The 25699-nt window shown below is 50.0% G+C and overlaps 1 protein-coding gene and 1 non-coding gene across 6 annotated transcripts in view; one reads left to right on the top strand and one right to left on the bottom strand.

Moving 5' to 3' along the window:
• The window catches only part of KATNIP (katanin interacting protein), a 239203-nt gene that overhangs the window by 41909 nt on the left and 171595 nt on the right, over positions 1-25699 (bottom strand). For all 5 annotated transcript variants that reach the window (XM_024985088.2, XM_059881579.1, XM_059881580.1 and 2 more), the window contains one exon: positions 4157-5024. In XM_024985088.2, coding sequence (XP_024840856.1) covers positions 4157-5024 — 868 coding nt within the window. The remainder of the gene's footprint in view (positions 1-4156; positions 5025-25699) is intronic.
• TRNAG-UCC (transfer RNA glycine (anticodon UCC)) lies at positions 10243-10315 on the top strand. Its single transcript has one exon. It is a non-coding gene; the product is annotated as a tRNA-Gly (tRNA).

Here is a 25699-nt window from a genome sequence, read left to right as displayed (position 1 = left end):
TTTTCATGCCCTTTCTCTTCCTCTGGGAGCCTATAATATGAATGTTATTCTTCTTGATGTTCCAAAGCTCCCTTAAAATATCTTTATTTTTTAACATTCTTTTTTTCTTACACTGCTCTGTCCCTGGGTGAGTTCTATTGCTGTGTCTTCCAACCTGCTGATTTGTTCTTCTATCTCATCCAATATGCTATTGAATCCCTCTGGTGTATTTCTTGGTTCAGTGATACTTTCTGTTTGATAATTTCTTATTTTCTACCTCTTTGTTGAAGTTCTCACTGGGTTTGTCCATTCTTCTTCCAATTTCTGTGAGCATCATCTGACCATTATTTTGAACTTTTTACCAGGTAGATTATTATCTTTGTTTTGTTTAGTTCTTTTTTGGTAGTTTTGTCTTGTTCTTTCAATAGCAATATATTGCTGTTTCCTCATGTTGCCTAATTCTCAGTGTTTGTTTCTAGATGTTAGGTAAATCGGCTACCTCTCTTGGCCTTGAAGGAGTGGCCTTATGTAAGAGATATCCTGCAGGGCTCAGAAATGCAATTCTGCCTGGCAACCAGAGCCAGGTGCTCAAGGGGTATCCCCTTATGGGTTGCATGCACGCTCTTGTTGTGGCGGGGTCATGGGTGCTGCTATGCACTGGAGACAGGGCTAACCCCTGGAAAGACAGCAATGCTGGCCCGATGGCTGCTGGGTTCTAGTGGGCCGGCTTTATCACCTAGTCAGTTGTGAGGCCTGGCTGAGGTATAGGGGTGGGTAGAGTTCTAAGTGGGGTGTGCTTACTGGTGCTCAGACTAGAGGGAGAATTCCAAAATGACACCCACAGGCACTGGGACTAGCAAAGTGGCCTGAAATTGCAAAAATGGCTCCCTCCGGTTTCTCAGTTCCCAGGGAGCATCCAAAATGGGTCCAGCAGATGCTCTGAGGTTAATACGTGGGTCCCATTCACCTATGGCCCATGCACTTTTTAACCCAGCGTTTTTGTGCTGGTTTTCAGGTTGAGTGAATCTGTGAGTGAGCCCTTTAAAAGCTAGCTTTCCGTTCTCTGCAGTTCCATAGTTTGGGGTGTATTCTTCATTGGTTTTTAAAGCCAGATGTTTTGGGGGCTCATCTCTCATGTGCAGGATCCAAGAATCGGGGTGCCTAATGCTCAAATTCCTTAATCCCCAGAGAAAGTAACAGTACCTGTGTAATCCTCGCATCTGCAGACTGTCATGGCTGGGGTGTGTTTTTTTCCTTAATGAGATCATCTCTCTGCCTCCCTTACCCACCTTGATGTTGTCCTTTTACCCTTTCCTGTGGAGACTTTGTTCATCCAGCTTTCAGGTCCTTTTCAGGGGGAATTATTTCACATGCAATTGTAGTTCTGTTGCGTCCATGGGAGGAAGTGAGTGGGTTCTTCGTATGCCACCATTTTGAACCTTCCACCTTACCCTGCTTTCTGACCTTACATTTTCTTTTTTTAACTCATTAATTTATTTTTGGCTGCACTGGGTCTTCATTGCTGTGCATGGGCTTTCTCTAGTTAACGGCAAATGAGGGATACTCTCTGGTTGCAGGGTGGGGCTTCTCATTGCAGTGACTTCTCTTGTTTCGACTCGCAGGCTCTAGTAGTTTTGGTGCACAGGCTCAGTTGCCCTGTGACATGTGGAACCTTCCCAGAGCAGGGATTGAACCCATGTCCTCTGCGTTGGTGGGTGGATTCTTAACCACTGGACCACCAGGGAGATCTCCACATTTTCTTTATCTGTAAAATGGGGCTGGTATGAGAATTAAATGAGCCTGTTTGAGTAATATGCCTAGATGCCCAGCCTGGTTTACTGCAAACATGCCATGCATCTAGCCATTGCAGTTCTTTCTTTTCATCATTCCTCCCACACACTGCAGGAGACCCACCATGAGTCAGGCACCTGGGTCCCGGGGTGTGTGTGTGCTAAGTTGTTTCAGTCGTGTCCAACTCTTTATGACACCCTGGAGAAGAGCTCACCAAGCTCCTCTGTCCATGTGATTCTCCAGGCAAGAATACCAGAGTGTATTGCCATGCCCTCCTCCAGGGGATCTTCTCGACCCAGGGATTGAACCCCAGTCTCATTATGCCTCCTGCATTGGCAGGTGGGTTCTTTACCTTTAGTGCTACCTAGGAAACCCGAGGTCCTAGGGATCCCAACACAAATAACATATGGCCTCTGCCCCTAAAGAGTCCTTTTCTTCCACTCTGCTCTCCTCTCTGATACACAGTCTCAGGGTTAAGTCTTGGTGGGGCGGGCAGCACAGTCTGTAAGGCTGGGGAGTCAGAAACAGAAGCTCTGTCTGGGAGAAGGGAGCCATCTCTCACCATGGAAAGGTACTCAAGAATCTGAGGGAACTGCTCTGCCCCAAGTGACATCGAGAGTCTGAAAGAGACCACAAACTCTCCACATTTCTAAGTGTAACTCTGGCTAAATGCAGACCTTTGGGGTCTGTCCACTAGACAAGAATGGTGTGGGTGCTAATGTAATTCACTAAAAGTATATGCATGGGCTTTGCATATAGCTAAACCACCATCCCATGCTGCTGCTGCTGCATCACAGAGTGTGGATGCTGCCGCCGCTGCTGACAACAACAATAATAAACAGCAGCATCGAACATCTGCTGGGTGTTCTTATGTGCCAGATTCAGTGCCAAATGCTGCCCCTGTATGATCGCATTTGATCCTCCCAGTTTCTAGCCCACCATGAGTTGGGTATTATCTGCCTCCTTCCACATGAGGAAATGGAGGCTCAGAGGGATTTCAGAACTTGCCCACAGTTTGGGTTGGCAGTGGGGAACCAGGATAAACGTTTGATTTCAGGCTTGTGCTTCTGTGTGGTACAGAGTGGGGATAAACCCAGAGGATCTCGAGGTGAACCCTGTGTAGGTAGGTCCAGGAGCTTTGTGGACAATAAAGGATATAGAAGTTAGGGTTGAAATAATGGCCCCCGCTTCTGGAGCACGTTCCACATGCCAGGCTCTGGTCACTATTTTGAAGCCATCATCTCATTCATTTCTCACAATGCTGTGCGGGGAGGGCCAGTTGTGGGGGTTCATTTCCATTTCACAAATGAAGATGCTGAGGCTCAGAAAGTGGAAGTGTCCAGCTCTACAGGACCCAGGCGAGAAGTCTCAGGTCTACAAGTAGCTGAGTCTGAATTCAAGTGGTTTGACTCGTGTTGCTCTGCGACATTTTGTCCTGGTAGCCAAATCTGAGTGCAAATATTCAGTGCAAACCCATCTCCTTTCAGATCTCTTAGAGATAATCTATTGCAAAGTTCACAAAACAGGTGAATCCTGCTACCAGATGTGGATTTTTTTTGTTTGTTTGGACCCAAACAGTGGTTTTAAAAATAATCTCTATCAGTGGTCAATGTTGAAAAATAAGAATATTCTACAATTTTGATTTATCTTGATAAAAGGAAAAGGGAGATCTGGCCCAAGGGCCTTGTATTTCTTTTTCTTTTAATATTTATTTATTTGGCTGCCTTCAGTCTTAGTTGCATTATGTGAGATCTTTCGTTGTAGCCCATGGGCCTGTTGCTCTGTGTCATGTGGGATCTTAGTTCCCTGACCAGGAATCGAACCCATGTCCCTTGCATGACAAGGTAGATTCTCAACCACTGGACCACCAGGGAAGCCCTGGGCTTCTATTTCTGAATGCCAAAAAGCCCCCTTTATATGGGTCTGTGCTCTCCAGTTTGCCACAGTCCTCACCACTCCCTATAGTCCTTCCAACTCCAAGGCAAGAATCAATTGCTATTTATCATCACACTTGCATTATTTTCCTAACAGTACAGTTAAGAATAAAGTGAGGTAATTAGAGACCAAAAGTCTCTATCAGAGGTTAGATAACAGACTAGATTGGAAAAGCCACGGTCGGCAAGAAAAATGGACAAAGGAATGTATCTTGGAGCCAGTGACAAACACACCTGTGGGTTTCACAGGCAAAGTGTGCCTTACCCTCTTCACTCACTGCTACTACCCCTGTGGCCCTGAGACAGGGAATCTGTGACCCTCGGTTGACAAGAACCTTCCTGTTTTGCAGGTGGGGGAACTGAGGTCCAGGAAGTAATACAGCTTCATGCCAGTTAGCGCCCCTGGCTCCAGTGAGATAGACCCAGTGAGTCAGACGGGTTCTGGAACTTACCTCTGCTGGCTGGCTGGCTGTCACCATGACTGAGGCTGAGAGCATCCCTCCTCAGGCCCCTCCTCCCACTGGCAGGCTGCTCCCTGTGGGGGGGCTGGTTAAAGATGTCAAAGTCATCACCGTGGACTTTGGGGGTCGTCCTCTGAGCTCTCTCAGCGGTGATGACATTCCAGCTGTTCACCCGCCCTTGCTCACGTCTGGAGCCTTTATCCCTGGCCTTGGACCCTCCAGGCCCCTCGCCCATGACATCGTCTGACGGAAGCTCGTCTCTCCAGTCCAGCGGCTTCTCTGGACTCAGCCAGAGGGGTTTCAACTTCGGGCCTCCCGGCTTCCTGCCTTTCCCCGCGGGAGAAGGTTGTAACCAGGATGGGGTTTTCCCTGGTGGCTCAGAGACTTTTCTGCCCGTGAGGTTTTCCAGCTGTTGGAGCAGTGAGAGCTCCTGGTCAGGAGGAGGAGGGCACTCCACAGAGGGGCAGTGGGGAGGACCCCTGGGCTCGCCCCCTGTCGAGGATGGGGCGGCTAAATTGCTGAGCTCCTCCTCTAACTGGGACAAACTGTCTTTCACGCTGTCAGGAGAATTCATCCTTCCAACAAATAAATTTCCTTGTGAAGAAACCTTCACATCCTCTCCTGCTCCAGCTGGCTGCGAGTGACTGGCACGGAGTTCCTCGTCCCCCTCGGTTCCGGGCGTCTTGCGGACACCTCTGCTTTCTTCCAAGAGGGCAGCATCGCTCTCTTCCATCCTCTCATCCTGCAGCCCCACCAGGATGCTCTGTGGGGCCTCCCCACCTCCTTTGTCTAACTTGCCGTCAAAGATGAGTTTTTTGTTGACATAAAGCTTCACGTTCTTAGCCCCAATGTCAAAGTCCTAAAAAGATAAAATTTCACAAAATGAAGGTGCGTGGCATTGCACTGATGTATCAAGTTTTGAAAGCAGCTGATGAGGGACTGCCCTGGTGGTCCACTGTTTAAGATGCTGCCTGCCAGTGCCGGGGTCACGGGTTTGATCCCCAATCTGGGACAATTCCATATATGGTGGGGCAACTAAGCCATGTGGACAATGACTGAAGCCTGTCTGCCTAGAGCCTGTGCTCTGCATCAAGGGAAGCCACTGCAATGAGAAGCCCACGCACCACAACTAGAGAGTCACCCCCACTTGCCACAACTAGAGAAAGTCCACAGTGCATCAATGAAAACCCAGTGAAGCCAAAAAAAAAAAAAAGTAGCAGATGAAAAAGAGAAATGTGGGATGCTAAAAACGTGAGCTTTCTGAGACCACAGCACTAGGTCTATTAAATCAGGCTCTATCTCATTTCGGTGCAAAGGGTTCCATACGCTATAAATCAAAGGCCTTTCACAAAGAGGCTCCTCTGTTGCCATCTTCGTCATCATTACCTCCTGCTGGGACACGGGTAATAGCCTGCTAATTGGTCTGCCTGCTTCCTGTCTCTTGCTCCTTCATCCTCAGCTTCACATTGCCACCAGAGTTAATTTCCTACAAGAGCTGGATCTGGCCCCATCACATCCCTTTGTGAAATCCTTCATGTGTTTTTGCCGCCTATAGTTCCTTAAAGTATGGGTTCTGGGCCTCCTGCACCAGAAAAGCTGGGCAGGCACATGAAATGCAGGCGTCCTAGGTCCCAGGGGGGCCGTATTTTGGGGGCTCTGAAAGCAGAGCCTGAGACAAGGATTTGAGTGCAGGTAGCTTATGGGCAGCTGCTCCTTTGAGGGAGAGTCAGGTAGGGCAGGTGAGACTGCAAAAAGGTTTTCGGGCTGGTCACTGCTGTGGGCAACTGGGGCTCCCTCCAGCTAGGACACTGTAAGCAACCTGCAGAAAGAATCTCAGAAATGTCCCTCCAAAGGTGGGGGGTTGGACATTTATCCACTGACCCCCTTCCCTGCGGTTGACGGCTGCCCCAGGGGGCACTGATGCCCCGCCACGTCCACAGGCTGAGCCCTCTGGTGGCTTTGGGGAAAGGACCCAAGCAGCAAGGCTGAGAGCCTGGAGGCACTGGGGGTGGTGCCCAGTTGGCATGCCCAGAAACTGTCTCAACTCACTGTGGCTGCAATCAGAGGGGAGCCCAGAGGATGCAGTGTGGGCACTTCACTTGTGACGGATAATCTGGATGGTTTCTTTGCACACAGAAGCTGAAGGATGACAGGCACGTGAGATGAACTCTGAACCCCTGGTAACCACCTGAAGTGCGGGAGACCTGGGTTCGATCCTGGGTTGGGAAGATCACCCGGAGAAGGGAAAGGCTACCCACTCCAGCATTCTGGCCTGGAGAATTCCGTGGACTGTATAGTCCATGGGTCGCAAAGAGTCAGACACAACTGAGCGACTTTCACTTTCAGCATGACACAAAATGACCTTCACAAGAGGGTCCCTGCCTGGTCTTCTCTCTCCCCCTCTCCTCACACGTGTGCCCCACATCAGGCAACAACGCTTCACACTTAAAATCGAACCACACCTTCTACTACTGCCCTATTTGGTCATTCTTTTTTACACAAAAACAGTTTTAATAAACAGCTTTCTTGAGGAATGTAATACCTACCTCATACAGTAAACTGGATATATTTAAAGTGTACAACTTAACGGATAAAGAAGATGTGCTAGAAGTATATATATAATGGAATATTAGTCATAAAAAAAGAATGAAGTAATGCCATTTGCAGCAACATGGATGAACCTAGAGAATATTATACAAAGTGAAGTAAGACAGAGAAAGACAAATATCATATGATATCACCTACATGTGGAATCTAAAAAAAAGAACACATGAACTTATTTGCAAAACAGAAACAGACCCATAGACGGAGAAGACAAACTTACATTTACCAAATGGGAAAGGAGCGATGGAAGGATAAATTCAGAGCTTGAGATTAGCACATACACACAACTATATATAAAATAGATAACCAACAAGGATCTACTTAAAGCACAGAGGACTACATTCAATATTTTGTAATAACCTATAAGTGAAAAGAATCTGTAAAAGGGTATAACATATATAATCTTTTATATGTATATATATGTATATATATATATATATTTGAACCACTGTGCTTTACATCTGAAACTAAAACAACACTGTAAATCAACTATACTTCAATTAAAAATAAATAGTAAAGCATACAACTTAGGCAGCAAGGAGACCAAACCAGTCAATCCTAAAGGAAACCAACCCTGAATATTCATTGGAAGGACTGATGCTGAAGCTGAAGCTCCAATACTTTGGCCACCTGATGCGAAGAGCTGACTCACTGGAAAAGACCCGGATGCCGGGAAAGACAAAGGGCAGGAGGAGAAGGGGCAACAGAGGATGAGATGGTTGGATGGCTTCAACGACTTAATAGACATAAGTTTCAGCAAGATCCGGGAGATAGTGAAGGACAGGGAAGCCTGGAGCGCTGCAGTCCATGGGGTCGCGAAGAGTCGGACACAACTTAGCAGCTGAACAACAAATACAACTTGAGTTTTAACACATATACAGCCACGATCATTACCTGAAGGCTTCCTCATACCCCTTCGTAATCCCTCCCACCCCACCCCTAGGCAACCACCCACCAGCCTTCTGTCACTACAGATTAGTTTGCATTTTCTAGAATTTTTATACAAAAGGACTCACACACTATGACCTCCATGGGGCCTGGGGGTCTGGTTTCTTTCCCCCAGCATAATATCTCCGAGATTCATCCATGTTGCCGACGTGAAGAGTTTTATACCTTCTTATTGCTGAGGAGCAGCAGTCTATTCTGGGGTACCCCACAGTCTGTCTGTCCATCCACCTTCACAGCAGACTCTGGGAGGCTGCACCTCCCTCAGTCAGCCTTTGCCTCCTCCCCTCCGCATGAACCCACCCTGCCAAGGCTGCCAGTAACTGGGATGATAACAATCATCCTTGTTGTCTGGATGATTCCGATTGATTCTTGTCCTGGTCTATCACTCACAGGGCCCTCCTTCCACTCCCAAGGGTGCCCTGGTTTGGACAACCCGTCTTAGGGTCCAGCAGGTGACCAGACACACTGGGAAGTTCTCAGTCCTTAGGTCATCCCCCTGCTTCCTGTTCTCACAGCAGCCCAGGCTCCCTGCTGCTCCTTGACTGGCTGGGCAGGTCCCGGCCTCCTGATTTTCCTGTGTTGTCTCACTAGGTGGTCCCACTCAGGCCCAAGGCCCTAAATTTCATCCTCGCGTTGGTGACTCCCAACTACTTAATTTATCTTACTGGAGTATAGTTGATTTACAACGTTGTATTGGTTTCAGGTGTACAGCAAAGTGATTCACTTATATATGTATATATCTTTTCCAGATTCTTTTGCATTATGTTTTATTGCAAAATAGTAAATATAGTTCTCTGTGCTATACAGTGGGTCCTTGTTGTTTATCCATGTTATATATAGCAGTTTGTACCCGTTAATCCCAAACTCCTAATTCATCCTTTCCCACTCCCTTTCCCCTTTGGTAACCACAAGTTTGTTCTCTATGTTCATCAGTCTGTTTCTGTTTGATGAATAAATGCATTTGTATCACTTTTTAGATTCCACGTAAGTGATACCATATGATGTTTGTCTTTCTCTTGACTTTACTTTGGGCTTCCCCAGTGGCTCAGCAATAAAGAATCCGCCTGCACTGCAGGAGACGTGGAGACATGGGTTCGATCGCTGAGTTGGGAAGATCCCTTGGAGGAGGAAATGGCAATCCACTCCAATAATTTTGCCCAGAAAATCCCATGGACAGAGGAGCCTGGGCGCTACAGCCCATGGGATCACAAAAGAGTCAGTCATGACTAAGCGAGTAAAGCACAACAAAGGTTTCACTTCACTTAGTATGATAATCTCTAAGTCCATCCATATGGCTGCAAACAGCATTATTTCATTCTTTTTATGGCTGAGTAGTATTCCCTTGTGAGTGTGGTGGTTTAGTTGCTAAGTCGTGTCAGACTCCTGTGACCCCATGGACTGTAGCCTGTCAGGCTCCTCTGTTCATGGAATTATTCAGGTAAGAACACTGGAGTGGGTTGCCATTGTGTGTGTGTGTGTGTGTATATGACATATATATCATTTGATATATATATGACATATATATATATGGATGTGAGAGTTGGACTGTGAAGAAGGCTGAGCGCTGAAGAATTGATGCTTTTGAACTGTGGTGTTGAAGACTCTTGAGAGTCCCTTGGACTGCAAGGAGATCCAACCAGTCCATCCTAAAGGAGATCAGCCCTGGGATTTCTTTGGAAGGAATGATGATAAAGCTGAAACTCCAGTACTTTGGCCACCTCATGCAAAGAGTTGACTCATTGGAAAAGACTCTGATGCTGGGAGGGATTGGGGGCAAGAGGAGAAGGGGACAACAGAGGATAAGATGGCTGGATGGCATCACTGACTTGATGGACATGAGTCTGAGTGAACTCCAGGAGTTGGTGAGGGACAGGGAGGCCTGGCGTGCTGCGATTCATGGGGTCGCAAAGAGTCGGACACGACTGAGCAACTGATCTGATCTGATATATATATATATATTTTTAAATCCAGTCTCTGTCAATGGACATGTAGGTTGCTTCCGTGTCTTGGCTAATGTAAACAGTGCTGTTTGGACACTGGACTCCTGACTGTTCTAATCTCCAATTCTGGCCTCTCTATCCGACCCCAGTGACCACGTGACTACTCCTCCTGCATATCTAACAAGCATCTCAAACCTTAACATGCCCCGAACAGAAAGATCAGTTTACTTTTCCCAAACCTCATCTTCATCCATCTTAAAAATGGTTCCTTCATTCAACCAACTGCCCCAGACCTAGGAGTCCTTGAGCCCTCTTGCTCTTTCACACACACATCCAATCCATCAGAAGCTCCCATGGCTCCACCTCCCAAAGCCCTCCCTAATCTGACCTCTTCTTCCCGGGTGGCCACTGCCTCCTAGCCCGGGCCACCACCATCTCTCCCAGAGACAACAACTGTAGCCTCCTAATTGGTCTCTGTGTTTCCACTCTGCACTGTCACACACCCGCCCCCAACCCACCCCAGCACACACATTTCATTTTCTGCAGCCAGTCCTTCTTAAAAAGCAACTTAAATCACTAGGGGATTCCGTAGTGGTCCAGTGGTTAGGACTCTGCACTTCCACTGCAGGGGTCCCGGGTTCAATTCCTGGTCAGGGATCTAGGATTCCACAGGCTGTGTGGTATGTCCAGAAAACAGAACAAAACAGCAACGACAAAAACAAATCAGATCATGGCAGCCGCTGCTTAAAACCACGCCACGATTTCCTATCACTCTGAGAATAAATGCCAGCTCCCTTCAGGAGTCAACATAGCCTGTGTGATCTGGTCCCATGATGACCTCTCTCTCCCCTTCCTTTCCTCCTCCCAACACACGACTCCAATTGCTGCTCCGTGATTCTGTGGAGCTCAAGGCCACCTCGGGACCTGGGCAACTGTCTGGCACATTCTGTCCCAGAGACCTGCAAGGCTGGCTCCTCCTTGTCTTCAAAGAGATGTTGCTGCTCTCCCTAAAGCAGGCCCCACCCCATCCAATCCCCTTTCTAGCCCATGGTCCTGTATTATTTTCTTCCTGTCTGTGACATGGTCTTGTTCATCAGCTTTCTAATTTATTTATTGTCTCCCCCACTCAAAGTTAGGGTTGCCCTGATGGCTCAAGTGGTAAAAAAAAAAATCTGCCTGCAAGCCAGGAGACCGAGCTTGATCCCTAGGTCAGGAAGATCCTTGCAGGAGGAAATGGCAACTCACTCCAGTATTCTTGCCTGGGAAATCCCATGGGCAGAGGAGCCTGGTGCCAAACAGTCCATGGGGTTGCAAAGAGTTGGCCATGACTGAGCATGCCACACACACTCAAACTTAAGCTCCAGGGCTTCCCTGGTGGCTCAGTGGTAAAGAATCCGCCTGCCAATGCAGGAGACATGGGCTCAATCCCTGACCCAGGAAGACCCCACATATCGTGAAGCAACTAAGCCAGTATGCTACAACTACGGAGTCTGTGCTTTAGAGCCTGAGAGCTGCAACTCCTGAAGCCCACACACCCTTGAGCCCACTGACCACAACGACAGAAGCCACCACAACTAGAGAGGAGCCCCTGCTTGCCACAACTGGAGAAAAGCCCTCGCCGCAACGAAGACCACAATTAAAAAATAAATAAACCAGCTCTGAGACAGCAGAGGTGCTACCAGTCTCATCCAAGGGCCCAGCAAGCACCTGGCACACAGTTTTTGCTCGGCCATCATTTTGGAATTACAAACGAATCAACACAGCCACTCTTCTCCCCGGATAGCGCTGCTAACAATCCTCAGAGAACAAACCTGATCAGAAAAATGGCAGCCTGTTGGTTTCAACCCCAGACCGTGTTCCGTCTTGCTTTGCCTTCTGATCTACTCTTGGGATGTGAGATCGGAGACTCCCAGATGTGTCCATGTAGACTCATTTCCCCCCCTTTTGCCTTCCTGAAAGCCGGGCAGGGAAGCTCTAACTAAATTCGTAGCTCACTGAGCTACTGTTCTGAAGGTTTCCGGAGCAATTTGGGATGAGAACCGTTAGACAACAGGAACCCGGCTTCAATCGTCCAGTTGTGGGATGGCAGGCTGCTATTTGCTGCCTGTCAGAAAAGTCGATTCTCAGAGCACCCTTTTACACGTTTATATGGATGTGTTCTCTGTTTAGCGGAGGCGCAGAGCAAGCGCGTGCTGTGAATTAATCAGGAAATAGCTACTGGAGAAGGACAGCCCGGGCAGCTTCCAGTGAGTACTTCTGCAAAATTACCGCCGTGCAAACATCTGGAGAAGACACGCTGTCACTGAAAGAGGTGGGGGGAGGGGGTGGGGAGCACGCTTTTCAGTCCCACAGTCACGAGGTGGGTATCCTGGATCCCATCAGGAGATGCCTGGTCTCCACAATGGGCTCGCTGACCATCTGCGCACCATCTAGAGCCCCTCCTGATCTCAGCTCTCTCCAAGAAGCCTGGCCGAGGGACTTCCTTGGTGGTCCAAGGGTTATGAATCCACCTTGCAATGCAGGGGACGTGGGTTCAGTCCCTGGTTGGGGAGCTAAGCTCTTGCATGTCAAAACTAAGCCTGTGTGTTGCAACTACTGAGCTGATGGCCGCAACTAGGGAGCCTGTGGGCCACAACAAAAGTGAGGCAGTGAGGATCCTGCATGTCACAGCTAAGACCCAAGGCAGCCAAATAAATACATGAAATAAAAAGAAGCCTGGCTGAGTGGGAATAGAGAGGGGTGGCAGGCTGGGGCAGGCTGGGACCACCAGTGCTCACAGGACTGGACAGGTAGGAGAGAGAAGGTTAGGTTTGAGGCCAGCGGGAGTGGTGGGGGTCCTGGGGAACTGAGAGGCTCACACCCCCTGCCTGATGGTGTTTAAATCTGCCAAAGTTCCAACACCCTCCAGATCAAACAAGCCATATCTGTAGGTGAATCTGACCCAAGCAACACCAGGGTGGGATCCTGGGTGGGGAACAGCATCTGGGGATGCCAAGTGTGAAACATGAAAGGCCACACACATTGTCCCATGCTGTCCTTCAAACAACTCCAGGGTGGACATTAGGGCCCATTGATAGATGAAGAAACTGAGGCTCAGCCTTCCCTGAGGTCACACAGCTGGTGCACAGAGAGCCACTCTCACTGGCACCCCAATCTCCTACTGCCATCTCTCTCTGGGTCAAGCCAGACCTGGAGAAGGCCTTGGTCTCGGTTGTGCCTGCCTGGCCGCTGGCAGAATCACTTGCTTTGGGTGCACTCTAAGCTCCTACTTCTATTTTTCAATTAGTCCTCATGGACCAAGAGTCTCACACTCCCATCCTGACTCCTCCTCACTCCCCAGAGGCAATCGAAGTGGGTGCTGGCGGGGGTGGGGGGGCATGCCCATGCTCCCGTCCTTGCAGACTTTTCCTACGTATTTATGTACATATTGATGCAACCGTCACAGCTCAAGCACGTGGTCGGAAGCCATCTGAGATACACTTCTGAGGCGTGGGGAAGACGGGGTTGAGATTTTGCAGGTCTGTACTCGTCGGCACCCCCGCAGTGAAGCTCTGGATGAAGGGTGCCTTTGGGAATAAATCCAGGGGAAAATTCTCTTGCTGCTAAAGAACGAGCCTGCTTCCTCCTTCCAACCAGAGGGCTCTAGTCCTATTTCCTCCTTTGCCTTGGCTTCCAAGAATTCCAGGTGAAATTCCATTCTGCGGATGACCTTACCCTCGAGAATCATTTGTGTGTGTGTGTGTGTGTGTGTGTGTGTGTGTGTGTGTGTGTGTACTTGTGTGTGTGTGTACTTGTCCCTTGGTGCTCACATTTTCTTCCTCGTTTAACTAGAGTTATTGCTATGCCCTTTGTTGACGCTGCCTCAAACCCCTTTTGCAATGCATTTTCAAAAGGACACTGAAACTCTGTGACTGGCACGTGGTGGAGGGGAGCACCATTCCTTGTCCAAAAAAGGGCTTTACCCTTCTTTCCAGCTGCCCAGAACCAATCACGCTGGGACTGTAATGCATTTGAACCCAACAATATTAATATCATTTTGATCTAAGTGATTGAATTGACTCGGTAAGGCCACATCCCTCCTTGGCCCTGGGGTCGAATGACATGTCTCTTCCAATGAGCACACGAATTGCTCAGGGAAGATTGATGGCGGATTGGTTTCATCATGACAACAAGCCTAGCAGAGGCGGGGGCTCTTGTGCTCACAACACACTTTGCCTAGAGACTGATACCTGGCCCTGGGCACAGGCAGCAAAGCCGGAAGGAAATCATTTGGAGCAGAGCGTTGGCTAGGCCCACTTGCTGGATGCCAGGGAGGGTCCACTGCCGGGGTCCGCCACCTCTGGGATCTAATGCCTGATGATCTGAGGTGGAGCTGATGTTAATAATAATAGAAATAAAGTGCACAATACATGTAATGTGTTTGAATCATCCTGAAACCTAGCCCCACCCCCCGACCCCCAGTCTGTGGAAAAACTGTTTTCCAGGAAACTGGTCCCTGGTGCCAAAAAGGTTGGAGACTGCAGCTTTAAGGCAAAGCCTTCACTGGTATGGGGACACGAGTGGAGCCAAGCCAGCTGTGTGCCGTTGGACCTCACTCGTGCACAGCCCAGGCAGCCCCCCAGCCCAGCTGTTCTGTCTCCTGCTGGGCGCTCGGGCTGGCCCCGATGCACAGGGAGAAGACGAGCTTCCATCCTTCACTGCTCTCTTTGCCCAGGAGTGCTGGGTCCCGAACAGAAGGGGCCAAGGGGCTGAGGGATGATTGCGAGGCTTTCTGGGGATGGGGGCCTTTGGGGGGTGAGCCGCTGCCCCCTAGACAGCCATCATGCAGGCTTCAGGACCCAGCTCGGGAGCTGACTCCTCTGGGAAGCCCCCGGCCTTCCCCACCTGCCCCGCCTGCCTCCTTAGGTTGGGTCGAGGGTCCTCCTCTGGGCTCTCAGAGCTGAGTGTGCACTGGGACCCCCACGCCAACGACCTTGTGGGCCCACGTGCCAACCTGTCCTCGCCTGGATGGAGGCCTTCGAGGACGGGGAAACGGGCCTATTACTATCTATCTTAAGACCGGGCTCTGAGAACTAAAGCTGCTCCCTCCTGGAGCACCTGAACTAGAATGCTTTATTGGGGATGAGATCTCAATGACCCTTCGTCTGTCCCTTGGGAGGAAGACCAATGAAAACCCTTCTTTGTGACACAGTAACTTGATGAAGATGGTGGGGCATGTGACACATTACAAGCTGCAGATAACCTACTACAAGCCAGGCTGGGAGCCAATGACTGACCCCTTCCCCCGCCCCCGCCCAAAGTCACAGAGGAGGAAGGACGGGGATGGGATGTGACAGACGGGGTCACTAACTGGAGCCCCTGTGGCTGACCCTGGGCTGGTTCGGCCCACAGAGGAGTTAAATGTTCAGAACCAGCTGATGCTGTCCAAAAACTGAGAGCGTTCACATAACAATGTGCATTTTTGGCTTCTCTTAAAAATTTAGGCCATCTGGCAGGATGGAGCCAGGGCAGGGATAGCTGCCCTAGGCAGGTCCTGGCTCACCGGGGACCACAGTGCCCCTCTATTAAAAGGCAGGGCCAGGTGATGGGCACCAGACTGCCTGGGAGTCATGTGACCACCAGCAAGCTGTTCTGCGCCTCAGTTTCCCCATCTGTAGGATAGAGCTGACCACCATAGTACTCATCTCACTGCAGTTTGGAATAAATGAGCTGATGTATGTAAAGTCCTTTGAATGCCGCCTGGCACATTATACATGCTCAAGAAGCTGCCATCTTTGTCTTGTACCCAACCTACTGCCTGGACGGCTATACCCGCTGACACTGGCTGCTCAGGGGTAGGGTGGCCAGAGACCCCCTGCTTCCCTAAGGCTGGGTGCAGTGACCCCTGTTCCTGCCGCAGGTTGGCAGCAGGTTCAGGAGAACCCCATTCGTTCTAGGATGGGGCCTAGAATTACTCTCGCTAACTTAGGTCAATACTCCTTGAGTTGGGATTAATAGATACATACTACTATATAAGGGCTTCTCTGATAGCTCAGTTGGTAAAGAATCTTCCTGCAATGCAGGAGACCCTGATTCGATTCCTGGGTTGGGAAGAATCTGATGGAGAAGGGATAGGCTACCCACACCAGTATTCTTGGGCTGCCCTTGTGGCTCAGCTGGTAAAGAATAGGCCTGTAAGGTGGGAGACTTGGGTTCAATCCTTTGGTTGGGAAGATCCCCTGGAGAAAGGAGAGGCTACCCACTCCAGTATTCTGGCCTGGAGAATTCCATGGACTGTATAGCCCAGGGGGTCCCAAAGAGTCAAGACACATCTTTCAGTTTCACATAAAATAGATAACCAACAATGACCTTCTGTTGGTTATGGGTAATGATACTCGATATTTTGCAATAACCTTTAAGGGGAAAGAATGTGAAAAGGAATCTATCTATTTATCTATCTATATGTGTGTGTGTGCATATATGTATGGATATATGTATGTATCCATATACATGTGTGTGTATTCAGTCACTCAGTCGTGTCCGACTCTTTGCAAACCCAAGGACTCCAGCCCACCAGGCTCCTCTGTCCATGAAAATTTCCAGGCAAGAATCTTGGAGCGGGTTGCCATTTCCTACTCCAGGGGATCTTCCGGAGCCAGCAATCAGACCCAAGTCTCTGTGTCTCCTGAATTGGCAGATTCTTTACCACTAGTACCACTTGGGAAGCCCATCTATATATACTCATACATAATACATACACACACACACATATATATTAATACATAACTGAATCACTTTGTTGTACACCTGAAATGAACACAATATTGTAAATCAACTATATTTTAATTAAAAAAAAAAAAAAAAGACTCCCCTTGATCTGGGCTCGGGCCCTAGCTGGCAATTCTTACAGTTTTATCCAACCCAGCATGGACCACATGGGGGCCTCTCAGGATCCTGGCCTGTGTGACACACAAAAGAGGAAAGCGGGGCTCCTCTCCTTGAGGAGTTCACAAAAGCCTGAATAATTAGGGGTCACAGACTCAAATGCTTACAGTACCGCCAACGTGGGGGGATGGGAACCGGGGAGCACCTGCCTACAAGTCTAGAGGCTGCAGGAGTCACTGGGCTCCAGCCAGCGGACACTACAGAGGGAATACCACCACTCATCAGAAGCCAGCTTTCCACGTTGTCAAATGTTTCACAAGCTGTGCAACGTTGTGAGCGCCAAATGGAACACGCCTGCAGGATACATTTGGCCAGGGGCACCTGTTTGTCCGCGACATGGGAGGCTCAGGAAACTGACGGATACCCTAGGGAAGCACGAAATCTGGTGCCCAGAAGGGGTGGCTGAGACCATCAGCAGGGGCCTGGGGCAGGCTGGGGGTGTGCGGGAGGCTGGTGGGTGAAGAGGGACTTAAGTAGAACTTCGAAGTTTCCAAAGACAAGGTTTGTAATAAGACTGGCTATGCATTCCACGTGCTGGGCAGGGCAGGAGCAAAGTCACAGAGGAGAGAAGAGTTCCCCGGGGACCAGAGGGGATGGAGTTTCCGTAAGGATGGACGCACCAGAGAGCCGGTTTTCTGAGAGTGGAGGAGGCACATTTGCGCAGGGCCCACGGAAACATGTCAAGTGGGAGGGGTGGTGTGGTGTCAGGACCACGGTGCCACTGTGTCGGGGACACGCATGAGAGTGATGGCAACTGCCGCGCCCCAACTCAGCTCCACCAAAGCTCCCAGGAGTGGATGTGACCTGATGTCACCAGATCTTCTAGTTAAAGGTCCCTATTTTTCATGGAAACTCACCAATTTTTAAATGTTAGTAATTAAAAAAAAAAAAAGCAGAGACATTACTTTACCAACCAAAGGTCCGTCCAGTCAAAGCTATGGTTTTTCCAGTAGTCACCTAGGGATGTGAAAGTTGGACCATAAAGAAGGCTGAGCACCAAAGAATTGATGCTTTTCAACTGTGGTGTTGGGGAAGACTCTTGAGAGTCCCCTGGACAGCAAGGAGATCAAACCAGTCAATCTTAAAGGAAATCAATCCTGAAGATCCATTGAAAGGACTGATGCTGAAGCTGAAGCTCCAATCCTTTGACCACCTGATGCAAAGAACTGACTCATTGGAAAAGACCCTAATGCTGGGAAAGATTGAAAACAGGAAGAGAAGGTGATGACAGAGGATGAGATGGTTGGATGGCATCACCAACTTGATGGACATGAGTTTGAAGAAAGCGCTGGGAGTTGGTGATGGACAGGGAAGCCTAACATGCTGCAGTCCATGGGGTTGCAAAGAGTCAGAGATGACTGAGTGAACTGAACTGAACTGAATTGATTCAAAGAACTTTGGGGACTTCCCTGGTGGTCCTGTGGGCTTCCCTGATAGCTCAGTTGGTAAAGAATTAGCCTGCAATGCAAGAGACCCCAGTTTGATTCCTGGGTCAGGAGGATCCCCTGGAGAAGGGATAGGCTACCCCTCCAGTATTCTTGGGCTTCCCTTGTGGCTCAGCTGGTAAAGAATCTGCCTGCAATGTGGGAGACCTGGGTTTGATCCCTGAGTTTGGAAGATCCCCTGGAGAAGGGAAAGGCTACCCACTCCAGTATTGTGGCCTGGAGAATTCCGTGGACTGTATAGTCCACGGGTCACAAAGAATCGGATATGACTGAGGGACTTTCACTTTCACTGGTGGTCCTGTGGTTGAGAGTCTGCATTCCAACGCAGGGGATGTGGGTTTAATCCCTGGTCGATCCCACATGCTGCAGGGCAACTAAGCCTGCATACTACAGCTGGAGAGAAGCCCAAGCGCCTCAACTCAGACTCAATGCATCCAAATAAATAAATAATTTAAAACACACACACACACACACACACATAAAACCCAAAGAATTTTGAAAACACAGTGTAAGCCAGCTGCAATCTGTGAGCTGCCTTCGGTCCACCGGGGCACAGCCTCTTCCCAGGATGTCTGGGGCAGCACATGCTGGCCGGGGACTGTGGTCACTCCCCTGAAGCATTCTGTAGCAGCTAGGCCCTCAGCTCATCCCTCGCCACTGTCCTGGTCCCACCGAACTGTGGTTTACAGGGGTCCCCCTGGGCCCACCTGCCTGGGCAAGAGCTCACAGGGGCAGACAGCATGTCTGATTCCTGGCCCCAGCACAACGTCTGGGGCAATCGATATGGCTCTGCCGATGAGACAGAGGGACCGAGCAGATGAGTGAGCCGAGCGAGAGATGGAGGAGACAGCAGGCAGCAGGGGAAGGAGGAGTTGGTCTTGGAAGGAGGCAGATTAGGGCAGTGGAAACGGTAGGACCTAAAGATGACTGGCAGGGAGGGGCACAGGGGGAGCGGAGGATTCAAAGGTGGGAGTCAAGTGCTGCTGCAGACAGCAAAAGGAAGCAGAGCCTGGAGTGGGGCTGAGGGGTCTGGGGTTGGGGTACCAAAGCAAGGGCTTCAGTACATGGCCGGGCAGAAATGCCGAAGAAAAGCATCTCGTGGCCAGGAGAGAAGCTTGGTTCAGAAATTAAGCCTTGGGGTAGGTTTAGATCTGGGAGCTGATGAGTATGTTCACTGGCAGGTGACTTCCACGATCTTAGAGGGAAAGAAAAGGACCTAGTCTGGGTCTCATTTTGTACTTTCCCTGGTGATTTTCCCTCCTTAGCCAGCACCTCAATTTTTCATTGGGAATCCACCCTTCCCTTGACCTCACTTCATGTGGATAATGTAGGCCTCGCTCCAACTCGCAACCCAGGCCTGGCCAGGGGGCCATAGACCTGGGGCTTTCTGCAAGCACTCTTGAAATCAAGAGCAATGTCAACGGGGCCACCACTTGGAACCGGAGAATGATGCCAACACAGAGGGAGGAGATTCCTGATGGCATCATGTGAACTCCTGGATCCTGCCATGCCTGAAGGCGGCCAACTCATACTCTCCTGTAACATGGGCCAAAGAACGCCTTTTTGTCCTTAAGCTGGATTTAATTGGGTTTTCTTGTCTTTTGTTACTAAAAGAATCCTGGCTGATAACACTAGTGTTGGGACTGAGAATTTTAATCAACAGATTCAGCTACTAAGTCAGTCCTGGCCAAGGCAGGCAGGAGGTGGGAGAGGAGAGCTCTACCCTCTAGGGGGTCTGGGATTTGTCTTGCTGCCCTAGGCTGGCCCATGCACATGGGTGAACAGCCCTCTCTGCTTAGACATCTGTCTGGTCCCAGAAGCAGCTCGTCCCCGGGTCTGTGCAGTACAGAGATACAGGCCTCAGCTTCTACCCCTGTTCTGCATCTGAATTCCAACCTTCTGGTTGGAGCCTGAACACCTTGTGGGGCCCCCTCTCTCAAGGTGGAATTCTCTGCTCACCTCTCTGTCCTCTGCTGGCTGGGGGCCTGCTTCAAACCTGAGCTTCCTGGACCTCTCAAGGTGACCATGCCTTACCTTCCCAAGCATGGACTCTGCACACAGGCTTTAGAGGCTGCAGCTCACCCACCAGACAGCACCCTCTAGCAGTTGACAGTGGCCCAGACCAAGCCCAAGGTCAACACCTAAGGAAGGCTCTTTCGCATCTGGGTCAGTGCCCTTCCTCCCAGCCACCCTATTAAGATGCCATCATGGTCCCCAAGGGCTTCCCAGATGGCACTAGTGGTAAAGAACCCGCCTGCCAATGCAGGAAGACTTAAGAGATGCAGGTTCAATCCCTGGGTCGGGAAGATTCCCTGGAGAAGGGCATGGCAACCCACTCCCGTATTCTTGCCTGAAGAATCTCATGGGCAGAGGAGTCTGGTGGGCTACAGTCCATGGGGTTGCAAGGAGTCAGACATGATGAAGTGACTTAGCGTGCACACACACGAATGCTCGCCAGGCCTGAGGGTGCTCCCCAGGCCAGAGGTGCCCAGACCCTACCATGTGGCGGAGCCATCAGGCTACACTGACTCAGTTGCCCAAACGAAGGTCACATCTTTGACTTCAAAGCCATTGCCATGTTTGGCCTTGGTTTGTATCCTGATCCAAACGAATCAACTGTTGGGACTTCCTTGGTGTCCAGTGGTTAAGACTCCACCTTCTACTGCCCTGGTGGCTCAGGTGGTAAAGAATCCGCCTGCAATGCAGGAGACCTGGGTTCGATAACCTGGGTCAGGAAGAATGCCCTAGAGAAGAGAACGGCTATACCAACTCCAGTATTCTTGCCTGGAGAATTCCACGGACAGAGGAACCTGACAGGCTATAGTCCTTGGGGCTGCAAAGAGTCAGACATGCCTGAGCGACTAAGACTCTTCCACTGCAGGGGCCGAGGGTTCGATCCCTGGTCAGGGAACTAAAATCCTGCATGCCACATGGTGTGGCCAAAATTAACTATTAAAAATTAGGCAGTTAGGGATATTTGAATGTGGACTGGGTACTGAAGCATAATAATGAATGATTGTCAGATATGATAGCAGCATCGGGATGATATAAAAACAAACTTCTTATCTGTTAGAGATGCACGCAAAAAATTATGAGTGAAATGATATGATACCTACAATTTCTTTTTAAATGTTAGGGGAAGAGAGGAAACAAAAATGGCAGAATGTAGACAACTATTGAAGCTGGAGAAGGGTACATAGGTTGTTAATGAACTAATCTCTTCACTTGCGTTCATTTGAAAGTCCATCCCTACCCCACCATGAAAGGCCTTTCTGAAAATACAAATATTGCCCTGGGATGAATTGAATCTATCCATGGTGCATTCCCGGAGAAGGCAATGGCACCCCACTCCAGTATCTTGCCTGGAAAATCCCATGGACGGAGGAGCCTGGTAGGCTGCAGTCCATGCGGTCGTTAAGAGTCGGACACGACTGAGCGACTTCTCTTTCAGTTTTCGCTTTCATGCATTGGAGATGGAAATGGCAACCCACTCCGGTGTTCTTGCCTGGAGAATCCCAGGGATGGGGGAGCCTGGTGGGCTGCCGTCTATGGGGTTGCACAGAGTCGGACACGACTGAAGCAACTTAGCAGCAGCAGCAGTATGGTGCATTCCAGAAGCACTGAGACCCTCATCCAAGCCACCAAGCTAGACTGTGGAGGCCCCAAAACGCCTCTTCTTGGGGCTCCCCCTTCTCTCTGACCCCTTCTCCAAAAAGCATCCAGAATGATCTTTTAAATTCCTCAATCAGATTGTGTCACCCTTTGCCCCAAACCCTCCCATAATGATACCAAGAGCTGATCTTTGTATAGAGTTCATGAAGGCCAGGAATCATGAGCACTTCATATGTCTTAACTGAACAATAATCACCCCCCATTTTACAGATGAGGAAACGGAGTCAGAGAGGTGCAGAACAACACCCCCAAGGTCACAGAGCTAGGACGAGGAGGAGCCAGGGTTTGCCCCAGCCAAGCTGACTCTGACCCTCTCCCTATTCTGCCTTCAGACCAGTGAGGTCTACATGACCTGGTTCCCACCCACCTCTGGGGCCTCCCCTTACACTCTCCTTTGTTCACCAGCTCAGCCTCTGCCTAAACTGGCTGTTCCTGCCTCAGAGCCTTTATTCTTGCTATGCCCCCTGCCAAGAATTCCCTTCCCACTTACGTCCCCACGGCTACTCCTTCTCAACATTCAGGTCAGGGATGCCTTTGATCACCTGTCCAGCGCGGCTCTGCTTCATTCTCCCCTTGTCCCTCTCTGGTTGCCAGATGTCATCATCTTCAGAACACTTAGCATTACTGGAGATGACACTAGTCATTTGTGCCCTCGTTTCTTGTTCCCTTCCTCATGAGAAGGGAGAGGACTGTATGAACAGGGTCTTGTCTGTTTGTTCAACACGGCTCCCTGAGCACCAAGACTTGTGTGGTCCAATACATGGTCACCAGCCACATGTGGCACTTACAGTAGTATTAAAATGAAATATATTGTAAAATGGTGGTCTGTAAGTTACAGGAGCCACAATTCAAGGTCTCAGTGGCCACCTGGGGCTGAGAACTTGAATTGTTCTCACTGGACAGGGCAGAGAGAACATGTTAAGATCACTGCAGAAAGTTCTATTGGGCAGTACTGGCCTGGTTGACCACGACAAGTCACAGAAACATACCACTGTCACTCACTCATTCATTCATTCAAAAGCTATTTAATTAGCACCATTTCCATGTGTAACATATATCACTGGGTCCTGCTTCTCTTGCTGGTGTGACCAGGCTGGAGGCAGAACCTGTGTGGTGATGCTGTTGGCAAAAATGGTGATGACTTGCCTGTTTTCACTCAAGGGTGGTACCACGTAGCAGATTAATATGCTTGTTATTAATATATAGGAAAACAGATGGACGGTGGGGAACGGCTGAAAGTCCACTTTTTGGATGAGTTATAACATCCTAGGAGAGACTATTGATTCTTTTCTACTAGCAGATGCTGCTCTGCAGGGGAAGCCGTGCAGAGAAAAACCGCAGGGAAACCCACAGACCCCATCTTCCCATCCCACCTCGGCCCCTTACTCCTCACTAGCGGGGCCAGTCATTTAATCTGGGGAAGCATCACAAAATGTGAAAACCTATTATCACGTCCTCTTCCTGAGCCCAAGACAAACCTCGATGATCAATCACGTGCACTAATCAATCCTGGATGCACCAGGAGGAAAGTTCCAGATCCTTCTCAACAGCACTCCAGGCAGGCATTCCCAAGCAGAGCCAACAAAAGAAACGCCAGTCTATTTGCTCCCTGGGATCTCTTTATTCTAAGTCCCAGCTTCATCTACAAGGTGGGGCCTGACAACGTCCACGTGTAGGATGGGTTGGATAGGTTAATTGAGATGATGCATTTCATCATCAGGCATCAAATGTTTACCGAGTAGGCTTCCCTGGTGGCTCAGTTGGTAAAGAATCCGCATGTCAATACAGGAGACACGGGTTCGATCCCTGATCCGGGAAGATCCCACATGCTGTGGAGCAACTAAATCCCGAGCACCACAATTACTGAGCCTGTGCTCTAGGAGCCCGGGAGCCGCAACTACCGAAACCCATGAGCCCCAGAGTCCGTGCTCTGCATCAAGAGAAGCCACTGCAATGAGAAGCCAGTGCACCCCAGCTAGAGAGTAGACCCCACTCGCCGCAACTAGAGAAAACCTGTGCAGCAACGACGACCCAGCAGTCAAAAATAAATAAATAAGTAAATAAAATTATTTAAGAAAAAAATGTTTATGGAGCCCCTACTCGGGGCCTCACGCCTGCCCGATGTACGCTGTGCTGGGTAAAACAGCAGCCGTGATGAGTACCCACATCTGCGGGCTGCCCTGTGCGGCTGCGTGAACCGATGCTGGCTTCCGAGTCCTTACCCTGCCCGGAAGTCCTCTACTCCCGGCCGGCTCCGAATCCCCGCATTACCTAACGAGAGTGAAGGAGCCCATCCAAGTTAGCCCAAGGATTTAAACAGGCAGCAGATCTTCCAATAAGAGACTCCTATTCTTCCAGCACCTTCTTTTCTTATGCTCTAAATAAGCCTTGGTTGGATTAGTGCCTCGCGTTGAACTTTGCTTCCTCAGATTCCCAGACACAAAACACCCGTCTTAACAAGCCATGTCTACCGGGCTGAGCTATATTTCCTATAAACTCTCATTTTATCTCCTCTAAAACACACAGTAATAGCATTCTCTGGAGAATATTAAATCAAACCAACCTGCAGCTGCATTTGTTTGTGCTTTCTGCCCCCGGAAAATGCTGGCAACAGATGGGTGTGCGTTACGTAAGTGGTGGCCCTGCCGGGGCCTGTGGTCCCGCACGCGCTGCTCTGTGTCGGAACACCTGGAGTCTCTGATCCCCGCAGCCGGCCGCCCCCCAGAGCGCCCGCCACGACGCCCGACGTCCTGGCCCTCTTTTCTATTCTTGGCACACAGGGAAGGCCGAGTGCAGGTTAAGGAAGAAAGGCAGGCTGCAGCCAAAAGAGATGAAGCTTATCTCCTTTGTAATCCAGCACATCAAAATCCGCTTTTCTTGGCCTGAGCTGTATAGTCAATGACAGGGCCGGGCTACAGGGCACAGGCTTGAGCAGTCAGTGCTGTTTCATTACTCATTCCAGAAGATGCTGATGACCGCCTGCCAGGAAGTGTTGGGTGGCCGGGAGGACCCGGCCTGAGATGCTGGGAGCCCACTACTCGGGGCTGGGGCTCCCTTCCCGGCCTGGAGGACAGCCCCCTACACACCCTGGGTCAAAGCTGGCCATGGGGGTGGGGAGAGGAGCCTGGTAGGCCCACAGCAACCTCCTCACTTATCCAGTGGTTTGGACTGTTTCTCAAATTTAAACTTAAGGCATTTGTTTTTTTAAAAAACCATAAATCAGAGAAAGCTTTTTGTTACTTCACTGAGGAGTGTCGTGTGTCAACAAGAGCTGGCTGGGACTGTGTCTGCCACATTAGCACCTAGATCCCCAGAGCCTAGCAGATGTTTATCTGGGAGCTGGAGGGATGGCTCAGTGGTAAAGAATCCACCTGGAGATGTGGATTCCATCCCTGGAGGGAGAAGATCCCCTGTAGGATGAGATGGCAACCCACTCCAGTATTCTTGCCTGGAAAATCCCGTAGACAGAGGAGCCTGGAGGGGCTAGTCCCCGGGGTCACAAAGAGTCAGGCACAACTGAAGCAACTGAACACATGTAGAGGGACGGCTGGGTGAGTGGGTGGGTAGAGAACCAGCAGGGAGAGGTGCAGGAGGGGTGGGGAGGGCGGGAAGGAGGCACGAGGCTCGGGGTCTCCTGCTTGGCCTCTAACCTGCAGTGTGACCTGGGGAAGGCATCCTAACCTCTTCTGCTCTAGGTCACTCGTCTGGATCTCAAGGAGGATGAGACAACTGCTTACGGGCTCTTAGGGAAATGAACTCATTCATTCATTAGCTAGCCATGTTCTTCTACTTGGAGTAGAACAGTGGTGAAGTCTCAGGCCCTGCTCGGAAGATGCCCTGGGTGATGGGGAGGCCGGTGCGCATCCTGGTCTAGGGTGATGGAACTAGTTCACGTGGTACAGAAGTGCACAAGGGTTGGGTCAGGTGAGCGCCCTGGAGAAAGTGAGGCCTGGGTCTTCCAGGGATATGAGGCATAGACAAGCACCTGGAGTTGAGTGAGA

Source organism: Bos taurus, chromosome 25, assembly GCF_002263795.3.
Source record: "Bos taurus isolate L1 Dominette 01449 registration number 42190680 breed Hereford chromosome 25, ARS-UCD2.0, whole genome shotgun sequence".
Classification (NCBI taxonomy): Eukaryota; Metazoa; Chordata; class Mammalia; order Artiodactyla; family Bovidae; genus Bos; species Bos taurus.
Note: the sequence above shows the minus strand (reverse complement) of the source record. Positions and strands in the feature narration are given on the sequence as shown.